The 18751-nt window shown below is 41.9% G+C and overlaps 1 protein-coding gene and 1 long non-coding RNA gene across 3 annotated transcripts in view; one reads left to right on the plus strand and one right to left on the minus strand.

Moving 5' to 3' along the window:
* The window catches only part of LOC111961251 (E3 ubiquitin-protein ligase UHRF2), a 254746-nt gene that overhangs the window by 33160 nt on the left and 202835 nt on the right, over positions 1–18751 (minus strand). The window contains exons 1-2 of one of the 2 annotated variants that reach the window (XM_023983372.1): positions 8396–8729; positions 162–638 (exon numbers count right to left, since the gene is read on the minus strand). In XM_023983372.1, the coding sequence (XP_023839140.1) occupies positions 162–638; positions 8396–8548 (630 nt within the window). In that variant the 5' untranslated portion in view covers positions 8549–8729. Of the gene's footprint in view, positions 1–161; positions 639–8395; positions 8730–18751 lie in introns of those variants that run through there. The other variant, XM_070440572.1, reaches the window with a different exon arrangement.
* On the plus strand, positions 17381–18201 carry LOC139024934 (uncharacterized). The gene is made up of 3 exons (XR_011476332.1): positions 17381–17452; positions 17579–17636; positions 17848–18201. It is a non-coding gene; the product is annotated as an uncharacterized lncRNA (long non-coding RNA).

Raw genomic sequence — 18751 nt, forward strand, 5'->3', positions numbered from 1 at the left:
TGTTGGGGAGAGTTGTATCCTTAGGGGTCGCTTAGCTGGTTCATATCCGGCTCAAAAGCACCATTATTGAATGAACGTAATATTACATATTATATTATCTCATACACAAAGCACAACCTGAGAGAAAATGGTACCACGGACCAGCAAGTTCTTTCTCTCACCTTGAACACCCCAATGCCGGCGTCTATGAGGAAGGGACGTGTAGAGGTTGATGGCTGGTTGTCGAGCTTCTCCAGCGGTGCTGGTGGACTAGAAGACTTGGCCCTGTTGTTATTGGGATCACTGGTGTTACTGGTTTTGGTACTGGTGGTACTGGTGTTGGTGGTACTGCTGTTACTGGTGGTTGTGGTTGTGTTGTTGTTGACTGTGGTGAGGGCAGGGATGGGTTTGGGGGCCACTATGGTAGGCTTGGATAGGGAGGGGGTGGTAGCTGCACCAGCCGTGGTGTTGGGGTTGGTGGGGGGCAGAGCTGTACTACTGGACATGGGCATGGTGTCACAGTCCTTAGGGTTGACAGGGGGTGCAATGGGCGGGACGAGGGGGCTGTCGGGAGCGTCCCCGGCCTGAGAACGGATCAGCAGCTGGACGATATCGTTCAGCCCCACGTTGTAGTCATATAGCGTGTGGCCATCTTCCATCTGAAAAATATTGACACACAAATGGATCTGTTAGCTAGGCAGACATTTTATTATCTGTTTTGCTTGAGGTGGGTAAAACAGCTGTGTGATAGTCAAACAGCGTATGGCTATCTTGCATTTGAAAAATCACACACACGGATCTGTTCAGCAGCCATTTTGGTGTAGTTTTTTCTTTTTGGGGGGGGGTTCTCTTCTCAGGCACTGGCAGACATCTGCGCAATATTAAAATGAACAGCATAGCATCGCCGAGCAAACAAAGAGCTCGGCAAAAAGACAGAATTCCACGGTTGTTCAGAAGGGTGAGGGACAATGTGTTGATGCTCAACACCATTCGGAAATAAAAGCTAAAAGCTACGGGGGGAAAAACAAACATCCATTCCTGAACAAAAAGACACAAATCTCTGCCTTCCACTGCGTTTTTTTCCCTCAAATAAATACAGAAATAAAATAATACATCTGGAGGGGGACACTACTTAAGTCGCTATGGCAACCAATAAAGGAGCCCCCCCCCTCCCCACCACCCCTCCATATCGACAAACTCCCTCCCCACAATCTCAGTCTGTCTTTCAGATGGTGGTGTGGCGCATTTCCGCAGTCATTGGTTTGTGTCAGAAAATGGCTCTACTCTGAGAGTGAGAGACTCCTCACATAAAGAAACATTGCATCTCTGGCTGCCTCATCACTCGCTTTGTGTTTCAGTTACTGTATCTCTTGTTATAGCCTACTTCCATGAAAATGTTACGGTATAAATGGTGAGCAAACAGCTAGTTGTGTACCAATGGATCTACGCAGCTTCGTCTCACCAGAGCAGAAGCGAGCGAGGTAGCCAGTGACCAAACCATTTCCCATCCTCCATTGTGTTGGAGAAATAAGCATGGCCACTCGCGCCTCTCCTCGGTTACTTATTGAGGCAGAAAAGGAGAAACGAGAGTGGAGGCGCTCCAGACTGGCTTATGACAGAGAGCGCAATCTCCCGTCCTCTAGCCGCCCTTATTTAATAATCTCGTGAAATTTAGAACAGAGCAGCCGCCCGTGATCGCCACACACACTATGGTCACCTGTCTGTGTGCGTTTGTCTGTGTCTATGGTCCGTCTGTCTGCCTGCCGTGTGGAGTGAACGGCATAGCCCAGAAATATAATTACTACCCATCACAGAACATTCACTTCAACGGGAATGTCCGTTCTAGTAATTCTATTTCTATGGTGGACTAGACACCATCATGGAGGAAAGGGACACCGGGCAGGCAGCGGCACACTGACTAGAATGAATCTATTGTGTCGGGAAAAGCCTATTTTATGTCATGCATGGTATCCCATAACACAGCGTACATTAGCCACGTTTGACCTTTAACTGGAGAGTCAATTACTATTTGCATAATCTCCCTCTTCAACAAGACATTTTATAGGCCCCTTAGGGCTTAGGCAATAACAATAATTAAACTCAAAAACCCAGGTCCAGTTAGTTTCCGTGATATCGGATGTTATAACGCTTCTACAAATGTGGGGTTTAGCTATTGTCAAGGGATGGTAAAACATTGGGCGATCGGACGTCTTCCATCCTGTCTGTTTGAAAAGTTATGGCTGGGCGATTCTGTGTAAAAGTTGACCTGAGCGTTCATTTCCAAATGAAACCATTATCCTTAAGGTGTATGTGTTGGAGTTCAAGCTTTATTTGAAAATGTTTAATTTCATGAATTTTGACCATTTGCAGAGTAGGTGGCCAAGTCTCAAAAAAAGGCTTTTCAGTCAATCATATTTCATGGCTTTTAGAAAGGGCTCACAAAGCTTGTTTTTCCACTCACAGCTGTTCCCCGTATTCGTTACGAAGATGAGATGTTAATGAAGCAATACTAAGTTTTGCTTGCGTATTCTACAGTCTTGTAAAGGTATGAGGGTGGCTGGGACAGGCAATGTAACATCTATTTTTTAAAAATGGGGGGGGGGGGGGGGGGTTTCATAAAACATGCGCCTTATCTTAAACTTTTAGGAAACTAAGGTTTTGTATGGTCTATAATTGGTTCCTCTCTTTTCATTGTCAGTATCCTCTTTCAGCGTTACGTATTCTTCAGACTGAATCAATTGTTGATATCTAGAAAACGTATTCTAGCTAAGATTCTCTTGGAAAATATGCTGAAATGCATCTCATACAAGCGATTCCTCTCACAACCCAGACCAAATAAAGACCATGATTTTGGAGATTTTCACAAAATGTAATCCATAGCATGGTCCTTTGGAAGGATTGTAGACATATTTATCAAAAAAGCATAATTGAGAAACAATTAAATCAAAGTTGGCATTTGTATTACATTTTGGCAAATTTTTCAATACATTGTTGAACATAATTTACTCTACGGGCATATCAAAGTTCCAGAGTAGGATGTAAATGTCATCCTCAATAACAACATTAGGAATGTGCAATAAAACCTCAGTCGTCTGCTAGACTAAGGAGGAAAAGAAACACTAAATGGAAAAAATATTTTGAAAGCATGGTCAAAAATCGACCACGTGGTGGCAGTGGCACAACCACTTTGTGTGTGTGTGTGTGTGTGTGTGTCTGCGTTCGTGCACGCGTGTACATTTGTGCGCGTGTGTGTTCACACGTGTGTTATTATCTGGTTGTAGATCACGAGTACCACCTCTCCTCAGTCAAACTCATTTCTTTGTTTATCCGAGGTGACGACTGACAAGTCAGCCAGACTGTCTTTGAAAAGCTCATTGCTAAATTGCAACAACATATTCTGAATACGTAATAATTAAACAGCTACTTTTGTATTTGAATTAGGCAACTGCTGGACGGATCCTGTTCATTATGACACAGAATAGAAACCTAATCTAATCCAGGTGGAGAGGGAAACGCTACATCACCAGGCCGAACCTGGAAAAGTCTATTAGATACTATCCTGGCTGACGGATATGCTTTGGCATCTAGCCTATCAATGATTTAACGCAACAGAGAAAAGTACTCTGCATACGCAATTAAAATGACAGAACATTTCCATTATAACCGTTGTACTTGTGGTGGTTCTCTTTGCCTGCCAATTAAGTGAATTGGACCACCTGAGATTTCTATCAGAATTTGGAACGGTGTTTCTGCGTAGGTGCCAAGCCTTTCAAAAAAAAGAATCGGTACATGACCTGCGCTTCCGAAATGCACTTGGTGCATTCGTGTGTACGCACAGCTGCGTGTGTGTGTGTACGTACAAGTGTGGCGTTCATGTGTATTTTTGTAAGCGAGTCAGGGCTGGTGTATGTGTGACTATTCATTTCCCTAACGCAACAAAGGTGCAAAACCAAATCACTCAGTGGGTGGTCAGATACTAGTCTGCAGTCAGAGCCTGGCAGGGAACTCTGGGATAGGGCAGGAAACGCCCAACACACACACTGCTCAACCAGACAGTGAGCTCCACTCCCTACCCCCACCACCCAAACCACCCCTCGCCTCCCTCCCGCTAGACCGCCAATAGAAGAAAAAAATAGGTCACGTTTCTAATCAAGAGCGAACACCCCCCAAGCAGCCCAAACCACTGACATGGAACTCGCTGTCAAGCCTATACCAAACTCAATTTATTTATTCATCTATACAGAACACACAACAACAAAAATTATACCTCAAAACAGATTCCATTCTTCATCTCTAGTAATTATATGGATAGAAAGAAGTTGGCTTGAATAGACTCGGCTTGCTCTCCTTTACCCCCGAAACCTTGTTTCTTTCTAGCCGTCGTGTTCGTAAAGCAGGACCCTGCGTTCTTGACAAGCCGGTCTGGTAGAGTGAAAAAGAAAGCACTTCCATTTATCTCGCATTACCAAGAACAACTGACACACAGTTCCTGTAGCTAGCTGATATTCAAATTAAGTCAAGCACAGGCTTCACTGTAAGTAAAAAGCATCACCACTGAAGGAACCGTAAACAAAACAACTAGACTGAGCTGACACGGTGATAACTAGGCTAAATCCAAATCCACATACAGAGATACAAACATAAAATTGCTAAACTGGGACTAGACATTTTTCCAATCAGATCAACTCTGAAAAAGATCTGATATGAAAAGTTCTGATGTGATTGATCAAAAGACCAATTAGTGGTAAAAAACTATCGGAATTAGGCTCTCAGTGTGTGGCATTGATCTACCTCAAGTACCACTGCTTAAACTTGGCAATCAGTCATGTACTGTTAACTCTGCAGACTCTGGTTCATTGAGTAACGCATGTTCACCTGACTTCTATAAAAATCCCTGTTTCTTTCTGTTTGAGGTGCGGACATCCCACCGGATGTGATGCAGTCCACGGTGGATCCCTGTTGCAGAGTGCATGTGGCAAGCGTTTGGTGAGAGCACGTAGCTACTAAAAGGTTGTAAGATGAACTGTTTAAGAAAATGGACGCCTGCTTCCTGGGCCCTTTTTTGTTTATTTAATTCGTTACGTTTTAATCTTGCATGGTTTTTAAAAGTAACTTCTTTGATACAACTGAAAATAACTCAAATCAAGAATATGTGAAGGGAGAATGGGTGGAGTCTTGACTTCAGTTATAGAAAAACCATGCCATAAATAAATGTTTGAAAGCTGGTCCTTTGTTGTCTGCTTCTACTTCACGCTGCCTGCTCAGCACAGAGCCAAAATTTTAAAAAAATGTCACTTTTCCACCGCGTGAAACACACCGTCCCTTTCTTAACTCAGAAAGGACACCAACTTCCATTAGTGTAACTGGATTCAAGTGCCCTCAGCCGTGTCAGACAACAGGCTCCAAACCTTCAGCCAACCCTAAACTGGAGAGCGGGGCATCTGTACACATGGCTGACTGCAGCACACACACCATCTTAGTCCCCCATAAGCAAAGACCCAGGAACGCAACCAACCAGCTCTCTCACAACGCCATATTGCCTCTCATATACAGAGCAATAACAAGACGACTGAACGAATGCCCAAGTTTTCCAACTAAGAAAAAAAGTGTCAAGGCTTATTAGCCTGTAGTGTAATGTTGAAAATGTGTGTGTGTGTATTAAAGAGTTCTTAAATCTGTCTTTTTTCACATTTATGAGCATTTATAAAACATGCCATCAGTGCAAGTGGCTTTCTTTGCAACAAATTCTGTGAAATATTAACCCTGAGAGACACTCACTCGCCAATAGAGAGGGAGCACAATTCAAAAACCAGCCAATCACAAGTCTCAGAGTAGATGTTTAGCAGACGGGGTCTGCTCAGTAGAGTGTTCTGTTTTTGTGTGTGTGACAAGACGGTATGCTCAGGATCTAAAAGAGAAAGGCGGGGACTGTACTCTCGGGAAAGGGAAAATTTGGGACTGACTATAGGCAGGTAGAGATCCGTTCACAGACTTAATTAAGAGACTGTTACAAGACCTCTGTGGCTCTCTAACAGTGACAGTCGTTCAAACGCAAGGGCATAGTACAACATGCTTTGAACTAGGGCTAGGACGACGCCATTTTGAAATTGAATGAGTCTCCTCTGGCTCCTGGCAACAGTCTGAATAGTGTGACGGTAGTCGGTACTGCGCGTGGTTCATTCTTCACATTACTTCACACGTGCAAATCCCCCACCCACCCTGCCTGCTTTCCTATGAGGCAGAGGAAATACAAAGATTACTACAGTACATACTCTACTACTAGGCCTACACTACTACTTCACTACAGTACTACACAATAGCAGCACTGAAAACCGAAGGTCTTCTTGTATAACAAACCTTAAAAACATAATCCAGTGTGTATCTCATGAACTAGGCCTAAATAAAAGGATAAATGGGAAAACGCAACACTCAGTATGGAAAAGAGAGAAGGGAAAAGCATATTGTTTCCTTAGAAACAGCCAGCCATGCATACCATACATCACAAGGTGATGAAAACGTAGGTAGGCTGCCAACTGAAGCAAATCGAACGCAGGTCTTTTGTTGTTTAAATTCACATTCAAACGGAATACGCTTAGCTGCTTGATCCCCACAAAAAAAATTGGGAAAAAAAAGCTTGCCGTGGCTACGTCCCATGTTTCCTCTCAAAAGAGAGCACAAGGGAATTCCTCATTCAAAAATTCAAAATGGCTGACACGTCATGCTGTACTGCACATTATACAGCAACGAACAACATCCCCGAAATTGGAAAGCATGGATGTGTAAACACAAAACCACTTAAATCCTTAATGTAGTGTCAAAAATCCAGCAAAACAAGAGCAAGCCATTTATTTTCAATGGCAGTCATGATTCTCCTTTGTTTTTTTTATTTATTTACAGGGCCTTGGATTTAAGAATGGCTAAAGTGCCTTCAGAGGAATCAATTTATATGGTAAGTCAAATAACTGGATTAAAAAAAGGATGGTGTGAAGCATATTAAATTATGATAATAGAAAAAGCAGTATTTTCTTTATGAGGTGCATGCTGAGTCATTATTTCAGATGTAATATTCCCCACACACGGTCTGTCCCAAATGGCACCCTATTCCCTACATATTGCCTATGGGCCCTGGTCAAAAGTAGTGCTTTTTGGAAAAGGTTGCTATTTGGGACATACACAGGGGCACAGTGGTCAGACAATGAACCCCCCCCCCACACACCCACAAAGGGTTGAATGACCATCACAGGGGCACAGCAGCATTTCCATCTCCAACCCAATCACCATTGTCTTTCTGATGCCATTTTGAGTCATTATACTTGTCTCAAACACTGGATAGAAAGGATACAAGCTGGGTGTATGCGTACTCTGACAACACTCTGGTCGCCAGTCCTTACTACTAGACTGGAAACAGGGCCCTAAAAAAAGGTACAGAGCATTCTAGCATATTACCTTCACAAACACTGAAATGATGACAAGGCATTATACGAAGTCGCAGAAAAGACAATGTTGTCATGACTGATCAATGTCATATTGTAAAAGATGGAATGTTGCTGATCAATGTCAAAGCTCACTTGGAGAGATATTTTTTTTTGAAATCTCACATTCAATGAAAATTGTCTCTGAATCTAATACTTCAGCTTCTAGAATCCCCAGGAGTATTAGATTCATTCAACACTGTCCCGCAGAATTCGTATCTATCAACCATGATTTTACATGTAACCTACATGCAGAATATGAGGAAACAAAGTCACCATGCATAGATCACTTTCACAGTGGCGCCTACCTAACCACTATTCACGATGCAGTGACGTTGAGTTTGTGTCAAACCACCAGCGCGCGGGTGTAAACACTGCACTTCACTTGACTGCAAGGCACGTGGAGCAACGCATCCTGAACTAAACAAATGAATAATACAAATCACATGCACATCAAAAGGCCATGACGACAGTCATCAAGATCCCAAATATTTTGGAAAACGTGGTAGAATGCTGTTTGCAATGCATCTAGATTATATCGAACTGGTCATGGGGGTCTGAATAAGGTTCTAATAACGGGATGCCTTCCTGACATGTGGATAACATTGTAAATCTGGAAAAAGATCACTAAGAATATTCATTTTCTCAGCTGTCTAGCTCAAGTGTTGGCTACTACCTTGATACATTGTTGCATGCATCTTCGAAAACAGGCCTACTGAAAACGGCAACATTGTAGACATAATGCATGGGGACAATGACAGCATATGAATATGGCACCACACAGTCCGTCCTCTCAGCTCTTGCGCAAGAACTGTTGGCGATTTCCCTTCAAAACAGGAAGCTCCAGTGCTATGTACAACGTTAACAGCCTAGCACCTAATCCGGCACCGTAAACACACAACAAACGACTGTTAGGATGGCCATAGGTGACAGATAGCATCTACCTGTTTTCCCCGATAGAATAACCGTTGTTGTTGGGGGTTTACATTGAAGATATCCTTGATTTTCAGCCTCAGATACTCAATTTTGGTCAGCCTGGAAAGATCCTCAATGGTTCGTGTCTCCTTTCCGTCTATGGTCCGAATCTGAATCCACATTGTTCCACCGCCCGATAGCCACCAAAAAATGTTACAGAAATCTGATCACAACAAATACGGGGCCTTTGGGGGAAGGGGTATACAAGTGAAAATGTTCAGCGCTCCATAGCCTTTTTCTCTGCAGGGTAGAATGATTTTTGCAGGATGTGTCTCTCACATGGGTCACCGCGCCAAGCAAATCTCGCGAAATAAAATGATGTACAATTTGCCGTTAAAGGCGCAGGGCCCTTTTTTTGTGGGCAGTACAATGAATAAACGAATACAAGGGATGAAAGTATCTCACTGTTTTCAGAATGTGCAATGTAAGCAGTGGACATTCTACAAATATATATCAAATGTATGACTTCAATGTCAAATTAAAGCCTTTACCGACTTGCATTGTAAAGAGCTAGCCATTGCTCTAATGGTTGATAAATAGACAATTTTTTTATTTTTTATCTAAAAATATTTCTTTCAAAACAGATGGGATTAAAAAAGGGAAAAATGCAGCCTATACTGAACATGGACAAGCATTGATGGCATGTATAGCTTCTTTATACCACTTACTCTCCCAAACTGTTCAACACTTCTATGAACGGTTTATATACGTTTATGGAGGGTCTTCTTCCTGTGAATTTCTGTCAGACTAGACGCTGTGTTGCGTGTTGCTGCCTTCCGCAGGTAGGTGTGCGGATTTCATATTTTGGTTAAAAAAAAGGTTAAAGGGGAAGGGCAAAAGTTTTAATTGCACCACCATGTAACCCTGCAACTTACCGAGACACTATCCACAAAGCCCATCACCCCATCCATCTGCTTTGGGACCCCGTCTCCCAAAACTCCCTGTAGATCTTCTGCACTAAAATCTCTCACCAAAATACTTTGCTGCTGCAACTACCACACCTCTCTCTCTTTTGTAATTTCCACTCCATCAGTGCAGTACCTTACTAAAACTCATCCTCTCTGAATCTCTCTCTTCAGGCCTACTCACTGCAGGGCTCCCAGTCAAATCCCTCATCCTTGGGCTATCATCTATTCTCCTTGCTGCCTCAGCATATGAAACTTTCTTCCACTCTCTAATCTCTGGCGATCTCAACTTCTCTCTCTCGTACAGAGCATTTCAGAGCCCAAGCTGCTTTCTCAACCCCAACTCCACACTCCCTCTGATTATGCCCTCATGCACATTTTCCACATCGTGGGATCTCCCTTCTACATTCTGCTGGCACATGTCTGAATCCTTGGCACCTAAAGCAGCATAGTGGGTTTGGAACAAATGCCCTCACCGAATAGCTAATACATCCTAGCCTGACCTCATCTGGTAGAAACTCCATATCGAAGCTCAACAAGCCAGACAGGGTATCCTCCGTCTCACCAGTTCTACCGAGTCTGCATCTCACCAAACGGCGGGCATCACAAACACCAGGAATATTCTTTATCTTCTTATCCACTGCTACACTCAACTCCAATCCATTGATCACTCCGGAGAGCAAAGCACGACACAGGTCGAGCCCGAAACGCGTGAAGCGGAGTGCCCGCTGCCTCAAAAAAATCAAAACAATTCCACTTCTCGAAACTTTGACAGACGTAACAGTTCCCAGTTTGTCCTTTACCCAGCTTGAAACAACATATGGGTCGGCCAAAAAGGATGGACCCCCTTTCTCAAAAAAACTCACTCCTACAGGTCCCAAATAATCTCTGGTAGGATTCTCAGGGCAAACTTTGGAAATCTCTACCACCACACCTGTCGCCACAGATAGGCCTTCATCCGGGTCAGGCTTCATTTCAGAGGAATCGTTGAAGTCGACTGACTCCATCTCATGATTCTCAAGAAATCCATCAGACCAATGGGATCCAACATTCTCAATATGCTGAAGTGATCAAGTAGATTTCCAAGTCATTTTTCTTGGCTTGTATTCAGGGTACGATGGTTTGTGCTTAGCGACAATGTTTCGCTTTCACTTCATTGCACTTCTCCCTCCTGCTGCCTTACCGTCTCCTCCAAAGAGAAGGTTGTTCCTACGGGAGGGTCAATCATTGGCATCAAGTGTATGCAATTAGTAGCCTGGCTGACGTGACCCACGTGATTCACAGAGCAGGGAGAGCTGTGACTCATTGAAGTCAGGAGGACTTCTGGTGCGTTCACGACAACTGGGAACGATTTTCCCCAGTCAGTGCTCACAGAGTTCACAGTGGTCTTGAACAAACTGAAGTCGGAAGTCAGAGATTTCCGAGTTCCCAGCTGTTTTGAACGCGGCATTAGCATTCCCCTGCGCAGACGTCGCATGCATCAACCAATGGTTGCATGCCACGTCATCGACCATGTCATCAACTGACAGATTGTTAGAGCATATGTGGTTAGCTGATACTTAAAATACCTATCCAGGCATTGTAATATTTGGCATGCATCAGCAACACCTGGGCAGATGAACGCATCCGTAGTCTGTCCACAAGAGACTAGCCTGCAATCTTAGGAAAAAAGGTTCCTTATAGAACCAAAAAGGGTTCCATCGCTTGCTTCATACAGTTGAAGTCGGAAGTTTACATACACCATACATTTAAACTCAGTTTTTCACAATTCCTGACATTTAATCCTAGTAAAAATTCCCTGTCTTAGGTCAGTTAGGATCACCACTTTATTTTAAGAATGTGAAATGTCAGAATAATAGTAAAGAGAATGACTAATTTCAGATTATTATTTTTTTCATCACATTCCCAGTGGGTCAGAAGTTTACATGCACTCAATTAGTATTTGGTAGCATTGCCTTTAAATTGTTTAACCTGGGTCAAACGTTTTGGGTAGCATTTCACAAGCTTCCAACAATAAGTTGGGTGAATTTTGTCCCATTCCTCCTGACAGAACTCGTGTAACTGAGTCAGGTTTGTAGGCCTCCTTGCTCGCACACGCTTGTTCAGTTCTGCCCACAAAATTTCTATAGGATTGAGGTCAGGGCTTTGTGATGGCCACTTCAATACCTTGACTTTGTTGTCGTTAAGCCATTTTGCCACAACTTTGGAAGTATGCTTGGGGTCATTGTCCATTTGGAAGACCCATTTGCGACCAAGCTTTAACTTCCTGACTGATGTCTTGAGATGTTGCTTCAATATATCCACATCATTTTCCTACCTCATGATGCCATTTATTTTGTGAAGTGCACCAGTCCCTCCTGCAACATGATGCTGCCACCCCCGTGCTTCATGGTTGGGATGGTGTGTTTCGGCTTGCAAGCATCCCCAGTTTTCCTACAAACATGATGGTCATTATGGCCAAACAGTTCTATTTTTGTTTCATCAGACCAGAGGACATTTCTCCAAAAAGTACAATCTTTGTCCCCATGTGCAGATGCAAACCATAGTCTGGCTTTTTTATGGCGGTTTTGGAGCAGTGGCTTCTTCCTTGCTGAGCGGCCTTTCAGGTTATGTCGATATAGGACCCATTTTACTGTGGATATAAATACTTTTGTATTTTTTTGTTGTACTTTTTTTCCTCCAGCATCTTCACAAGGTCCTTTGCTGTTGTTCTGGGATTGATTTGCACTTTTCGCACCAGAGTACGTTCATCTCTAGGAGACAGAATGTGTCTCCTTCCTGAGCGGTATGACGGCTACGTGGTCCCATGGTGTTTATACTTGCGTACTATTGCTTGTACATATGAACGTGGTAACTTCAGGCATTTGGAAATTACTCCCAAGGATGAACCAGACTTGTGGAGGTCTACAATTTGTTTCTGAGGTCTTGGCAGATGTCTTTTGATTTTCCCATGATGTCAAGCAAAGAGGCACTGAGTTTGAAGGTAGGCCTTGAAATACATCCACAGGTACACCTCCAATTGACTCAAATGATGTCAATTAGCCTATCAGAAGATTCTAAAGCCATGACATAATTTTCTGGAATTTTCCAAGCTTTTTAAAGGCACAGTCAACTTAGTGTATGTCAATTTCTGACCCACTGGAATTGTGATACAGTGAATTATAAGTGAAATAATCTGTCTGTAAACAATTGTTGGAAAAATGACTTGTGTCATGCACAAAGTAGATGTCCTAACCGACTTGCCAAAACTATAGTTTGTTAACAAGAAATTTGTGGAGTGGTTGAAAAATGAGTTTTAATGACTCCATCCTAAGTGTATGTAAACTTCCGACTTCAACTGTATACGGAACCCCTGAAAGTTCGAAATATAACCCTTTTATACAATACAATACAATAGAACGTTGTCCATTAGTTACAGCGAACAACAAAAATGTGTCATTTGCTCCGTTCTCTGTACAGTCAGTACAGTATGAGTTGTTGCCTGACTGGTTCCAGAGAAGAAGAAAAAAGGAGCAAAAACACGAGTTCGTCTTCAGAAATAAACACGAGTTAATCTGCCAAAATGAAGACAAAATGCTATGCAGACATGTGTATTATGATGTAGAAGAACAACTTGCAGTAGTTGTCAGCAGCAACCTAAAGAGATCCTCTGTGTCTGATAGTTGGGTTACTGCCAGACTGGGCAAAACATAGATAGTGTGTTAAAAGTTATGTGGTGATTAACTAGGCTATTGAATCACCAATACTTATTATATATAATTAACTAGCTAGCTTACAAACATACTCAAATTCTAATAACGTTTCACCTTTATATATTTAGCCTGTAGTTTATCATATGACTTTGGTTTCATATATTTGAATTAAATAATCAACTTTGCTTACCTTAATAGATTGAAAAATAAAGTGCTTATTGGTAGGCTACTTGCAAGTTGGTTCAACCACCATCCTTTTGCATCATCATGCAGAATGGCAGTTGGTTTTTGAATCAGAATGGCAAATCATTATTTTTTCCTCTTGTTTATAGCTAGCATATAGTTTGCAACAGCACAGGTTTGTATGAACCATAGTGTTTGCCACTCAGACATTGTTCTTGATAACAATGTTGCAAAATATTAATTGAATCTTCCTTCTGCCACAGAGAGCTAACCAACCTGGTTTCAGAGCATTTCATATTATTCTGTACGTTTTCTAATTCGTATCATATTTACCTTTCGAAAATTCGTAGAGAAGTTTTGCAAATTCGTAACATATTCTACGTTTCGCAAATTCGTAACATATAATACGATTTGTAATTCATAACATATCGTAAAAAATGGGTGATGGACATCCATAAATTAATACATACCATATGAAATGAAACATATCAAACTAAACGAAATGTCTCTGATTTACGTGCAGAATAATACGAAATGATCTGAGATCAGGTTGCAACCAACAGTTTCGGAAGTCAGCTAGCCATTTTTCTTACCAGCGAAACCATGCAGCAGCATCATTAATATGGATATTGTCAATGGAAAACATCGGAAACAAATTAAAAAGGGACATTGGCTCTGTTTTCAGACTGCGTTAGCTTTTGTTAGCTGTTGTTTTCTAAAATCCCCATTACACTCTGGGGTAGGGATAGAACCCTCAAAGTTCTTTCCCTTCACTGTGTATATAGAGCCTTTTATAGAAATAAAGCCCTTTATTTGCTGTATAATTTGGAACAATTTGGAACTTTTGGAATTAGGCCACAGCAGTTTCTAAAAGAAAGAGCAATGGCAATTTTGATCACATTTCTGTAGAGGTGTGGGCAGAATGTTTTGATATTTTGCTAAACATTCATGCTGCCATAGCCAGTGCCTGTCTGCACATTCTGCAAGGTTGATTGTATATTCGAAACAATGTAAAACTAGGCTAAATGCTATAGCCCACACTTCTATAGTTCTATTGTTGTTAAATATTTACAAAGAACAAAAATAAAAAACGCAACATGTAAAGTATTGGTCCCATGATCCCAGAAATGTTCCATACGCACAAATTCTAATTACTCTCAAATTTTGTGGACAAATTATTTTACATCCCTGTTAGTGACCATTTCTCCTTTGCCAAGATAATCCATCCACCTGACAGGTGTGGCATATCAATAAGCTGTTGAAACAGCATGATCATTACACAGGTGCACCTTGTGCTGGGGACGATAAAAGTCCACTCTAAAATGTGCAGTTTCGTCATACAACACAATGCCACAGATGTCTCAAGTTTTGAGGGAGCGTGCAATTGGCATGCTGACTGCAGGAATGTCCACCAGAGTTGTTGCCAGATAATTTAATATTCATTTCTCTACCATAAGTTGCCTCAAACATTGTTTTAGAGAATTTGGCAGTACGTCCAACTGGCCTCACAAACTCAGACCACGTGTATGGCGTTGTGCTGGAGAGCAGTTTGCTGATGTCAACGTTGGGAACAGAGTCCCCCATGGTGGTTATGGTATGGACAAGCATAAGCTACGGACAACGAACACAAATGCAATTTATCAATGGCAATTTGAATGCACAGAGATATAGTGACAAGATCCAGAGGCCCATTATTGTGACATTCATTCATGTTTCAGCATGATAATCAATGGCCCCATCTCTACACAATTTCTGGAAGCTGAAAATGTCCCAGGTCTTCCATAGCCTGCATACTCACCAGACATTTCACCCATTAAGCCTGTTTGGGATGCTCTGGATCGACGTGTAAGACAACGTGTTCCAGTTTACGCCAATATTCAGCGACTTCGCACAGCGAAGTGGGACAGGAGTGTGACAACATTCCACAGGCCACAATCAACAGCCTGATCAACTCTATGGAAATGGTATGTGTTGCGCTGCATGAGGCAAATGGTGGTCACACCAGATACTGACTGTTTTTCTGATCCATGCACCTACCTTTTGTTAAGGTATCTGTGACCAACAGATGCATATCTGTATTCCCAGTCATGTGAAATCCATAGATTAGGGCCTAGTTAATTGTTTTCAATAGACTGATTTGCTTATATGAACTGTAACTCAGTCAAATCTTTGAAATGATTGCATGTTGCTTTTATATTTTTGATCAGTATAGTTTATCAGTAGATTATTGGGTTTCTATGTCCTGCCTTGGTAGGCCTATAGGCTCGAAAAGCCCCTGACTGCAGTGTGCAGTTCCGGGCCGGCCTCAATGTAGGCAGAGTCAAACGCGTTTAACCCAAACCCTTCTCCTTCAAGATCACCCAAGTTGAGGTAAACGTCGAAGGTATCAACATCAACGAAAGCGAATCTGGATAAGAGCGTCTGCTCTTGGCCGGTAGGGATATCCTTGTCTCAGTATGTAAAAATGTAATAAAATGTATGCACTCTACTGTAAGTCGCTCTGGATAAGAGCGTCTGCTAAATGACAAAAATGTAAAAAAATCTTAATCGAACCTAACTTACATGGATAAAAATATAAACCATGGAAGTAAGTGAGACTGTCATTATGCATAATGTACTTTGTAATATTCATGTTATACCAGTGCAGTGGTATATTTTTATATGACCAACTACAGCACCGATGAAAACTGAAGTTAAATAAGAAACTTCAAGACACATTTACGAAGAAAGCATACACATTGCTTTGAAACATTGTCCAAGGAAAGCTTTTTGGCATGTGAGTGCATTGATGTGAGAAAGGGTGTGTTTGCAGTCAAAAATACATTTTCTGGTCCAGCAACACCCATACATGTTGTGAAAAATACTTGGGCTAATTCAGTTCCAACTGTGTTCAAAACTGTTATGCATGCTGGAGTATAAAAAGCTGTTGAATTGTACTTTTCTTGACTTTCACATACGCTGTGTTCACAGAAACATTGCTCAGATCTTGTCCCTGGACCTTGGAGGACTTTTGGTGTGGATGATGTTCAGATGTATATTCCTTTAAATTATTCCATTGAACTGTACCATTTGATTGTCATTCCTTTATTGAAAATTGTACCTTGTTCACACCACAGGGCCTACCAATGTAATGAACACAAGGGGAGACAGAGAGCTGGTTTAAAGCACAGGGCGCAGCAGGTGTTTCTTGCAAAGGACCACAGAGGAGGCAGGTAGCTGGGTCCAGGGGCAGGCAGAAGGTCATACACAGGGGATCCAAAAGGGCAACAGTACAGGCAAGGAAAAGGCTAGTAACGTAGTCCGGGAGATCAGGCAATAGGTAGATAACAGGAAATCCAATAGGCTAAGGTACAGGCAGGAATAGGCAGCGTTAGTTTTTGCCTGCCTTACTATCATACACAGGAGGCATACATGCCGGGGAACAAACAGCGCTCTGAAAGACACGTGTCACAAAACAAACAACACCTCACAGTGATGGGGTGAAAGAAACTGAACTAATAGTGTGTGATAATGACATACAGTGTGTGAACAGGGTGATTAGAATTCAGGTGGTTGGGATCTGAAGAATGAGCTGTGTTCAGGGGATCTAGGTGTTTGAGAGTGTGAGCTGGAAAGTGAGCTCGTTCAGGGGATCTACGTGTTTGAGGGTGTGAGTTGGAAGCAGACGTTACAACCAAAAGCAAGGTTTCTCAAACAACTGTGGGGTGTTTGTTTTGATGGTAAGATGCTGGCTATTCAGTATATTATATTAGTCCTATTATCTGTTATAACATATGAAAAGTTCTTATTATTTCTGTGCTTGCAGCATACAAAGCAGACTACTGTTATTGCTCATATGCTTTCTTGTTTATTATTCTTGACACTTTTTGGGACATATTTGCTACAGTTTTTAGACTGCATACACAATTCATTCATCAAACTCCTGCAGAGCTGGATGCTGATGTGACATGCTGTGACTTCTTGAGGGGGGTTGTTATTATCATTTACTATTATCATTATTGTTGTTATCATAACTATCAAACTTAACAACCTACTATTTCTTAACTTAACTTACAGTATGCTCGGTACATTGCAATGGAGCACAGTGTGATTTCACCGAGGTATGTATAAATTATGAAATTCTCATTACTAGTGGATATGTTTTTTGGGATCCCCGTCCAATTATGTGATTTTCTTTTTCAAAGGAAAACATGCAGCAAATTAGGCGACGGTGGTGTCTAGTTCTCCTGCAGAACTTTCCCATGCCGTAAGTCTTGAACATTTTAAAAACTTTTAATTTGCATCCTTAAAATCACTTGTTTCACTGTAGCCAGATTGACCTGAATATATGTTCATATTGAATGTATGTAATGTATGTCATTCACTCAAGAAGGTCTGAAGAAGAGAGGTTGAAAGATCGAAAAAGGCGGTGAAAACAAAACACACTACAGGTAGGAGGTGTCATATGATGAGTGGTATAGTCTTAAACCAATGTTTAGACTTAAGCCCCCTCTCATATGATGAGTGGTATAGTCTTAAACCAATGTTTAAAGACTTAAACCCCCCCTCTCTCATATGATGAGTGGTATAGTCTTAAACCAATGTTTAAAGACTTAAACCCCCCTCTCCAATATATTTATTTATTCTTCCTTTTTCTTCAAGGAAGCAGATGTTCTTCTAAGGGACACCCTAGAGGCAGCAAAGTGGTGCGAACTCCAACCACTCAAAGGCACTGTTTCCCTCCCTAGTGTAATTGGGATGGATGGGGAAGACCGCATTACAACCCTTAAAGAACTATGGTTGTATAATGGCCTGGATGAAGAGGAAAATATTCTCCTCAAGGAACCATTCACGTTCCAGTTACAGAGAGATTATGGGATGTTCTATGTGGAGGCAGTTGACAACAAGAAAATGACTGTCTTTGCCTCTTGATGAGCAGGAGTGAAGCCATTTTTGAGGAGTGGTCAAACCTTGTTTTTGTCTGCTGTGTTAATTGTGTTATGTTGTTTAGTAAAGATGACGTAGAAGTCACCCGAGTCTCTCATCTCTTTAATGGAGCTGGTATAACTTAATGTACAAAGCACACTTTGCCGCCCCCAGGTGGTGAGGGTAGGTAACAACATCTCCACCCCGCTGATCCTCAACACTGGGGCCCCACAAGGGTGCGTTCTGAGCCCTCTCCTGTACTCCCTGTTCACCCACGACTGTGTGGCCATGCACGCCTCCAACTCAATCATCAAGTTTGCGGATGACACTACAGTGGTAGGTTTGATTACCAACAACGACGAGACGGCCTACAGGGAGGAGGTGAGGGCCCTCGGAGTGTGGTGTCAGGAATGTGTCACTTAATATAATGTATATGTATACACTGTACTCTATATCATCTACTGCATCTTGCCATCTTTATGTAATACATGTATCACTAGCCACTTTCAACTATGCCACTTTTATGTTTACATACCCTACATTACTCATCTCATATGTATATACTGTACTCGATACCATCTACTGCATCTTGCCTATGCCGTTCTGTACCATCACTCATTCATATATCTTTATGTACATA

The sequence above is a fragment of the Salvelinus sp. IW2-2015 genome, linkage group LG4q.1:29 (genome assembly GCF_002910315.2).
Source record: "Salvelinus sp. IW2-2015 linkage group LG4q.1:29, ASM291031v2, whole genome shotgun sequence".
NCBI lineage: Eukaryota > Metazoa > Chordata > Actinopteri > Salmoniformes > Salmonidae > Salvelinus > Salvelinus sp. IW2-2015.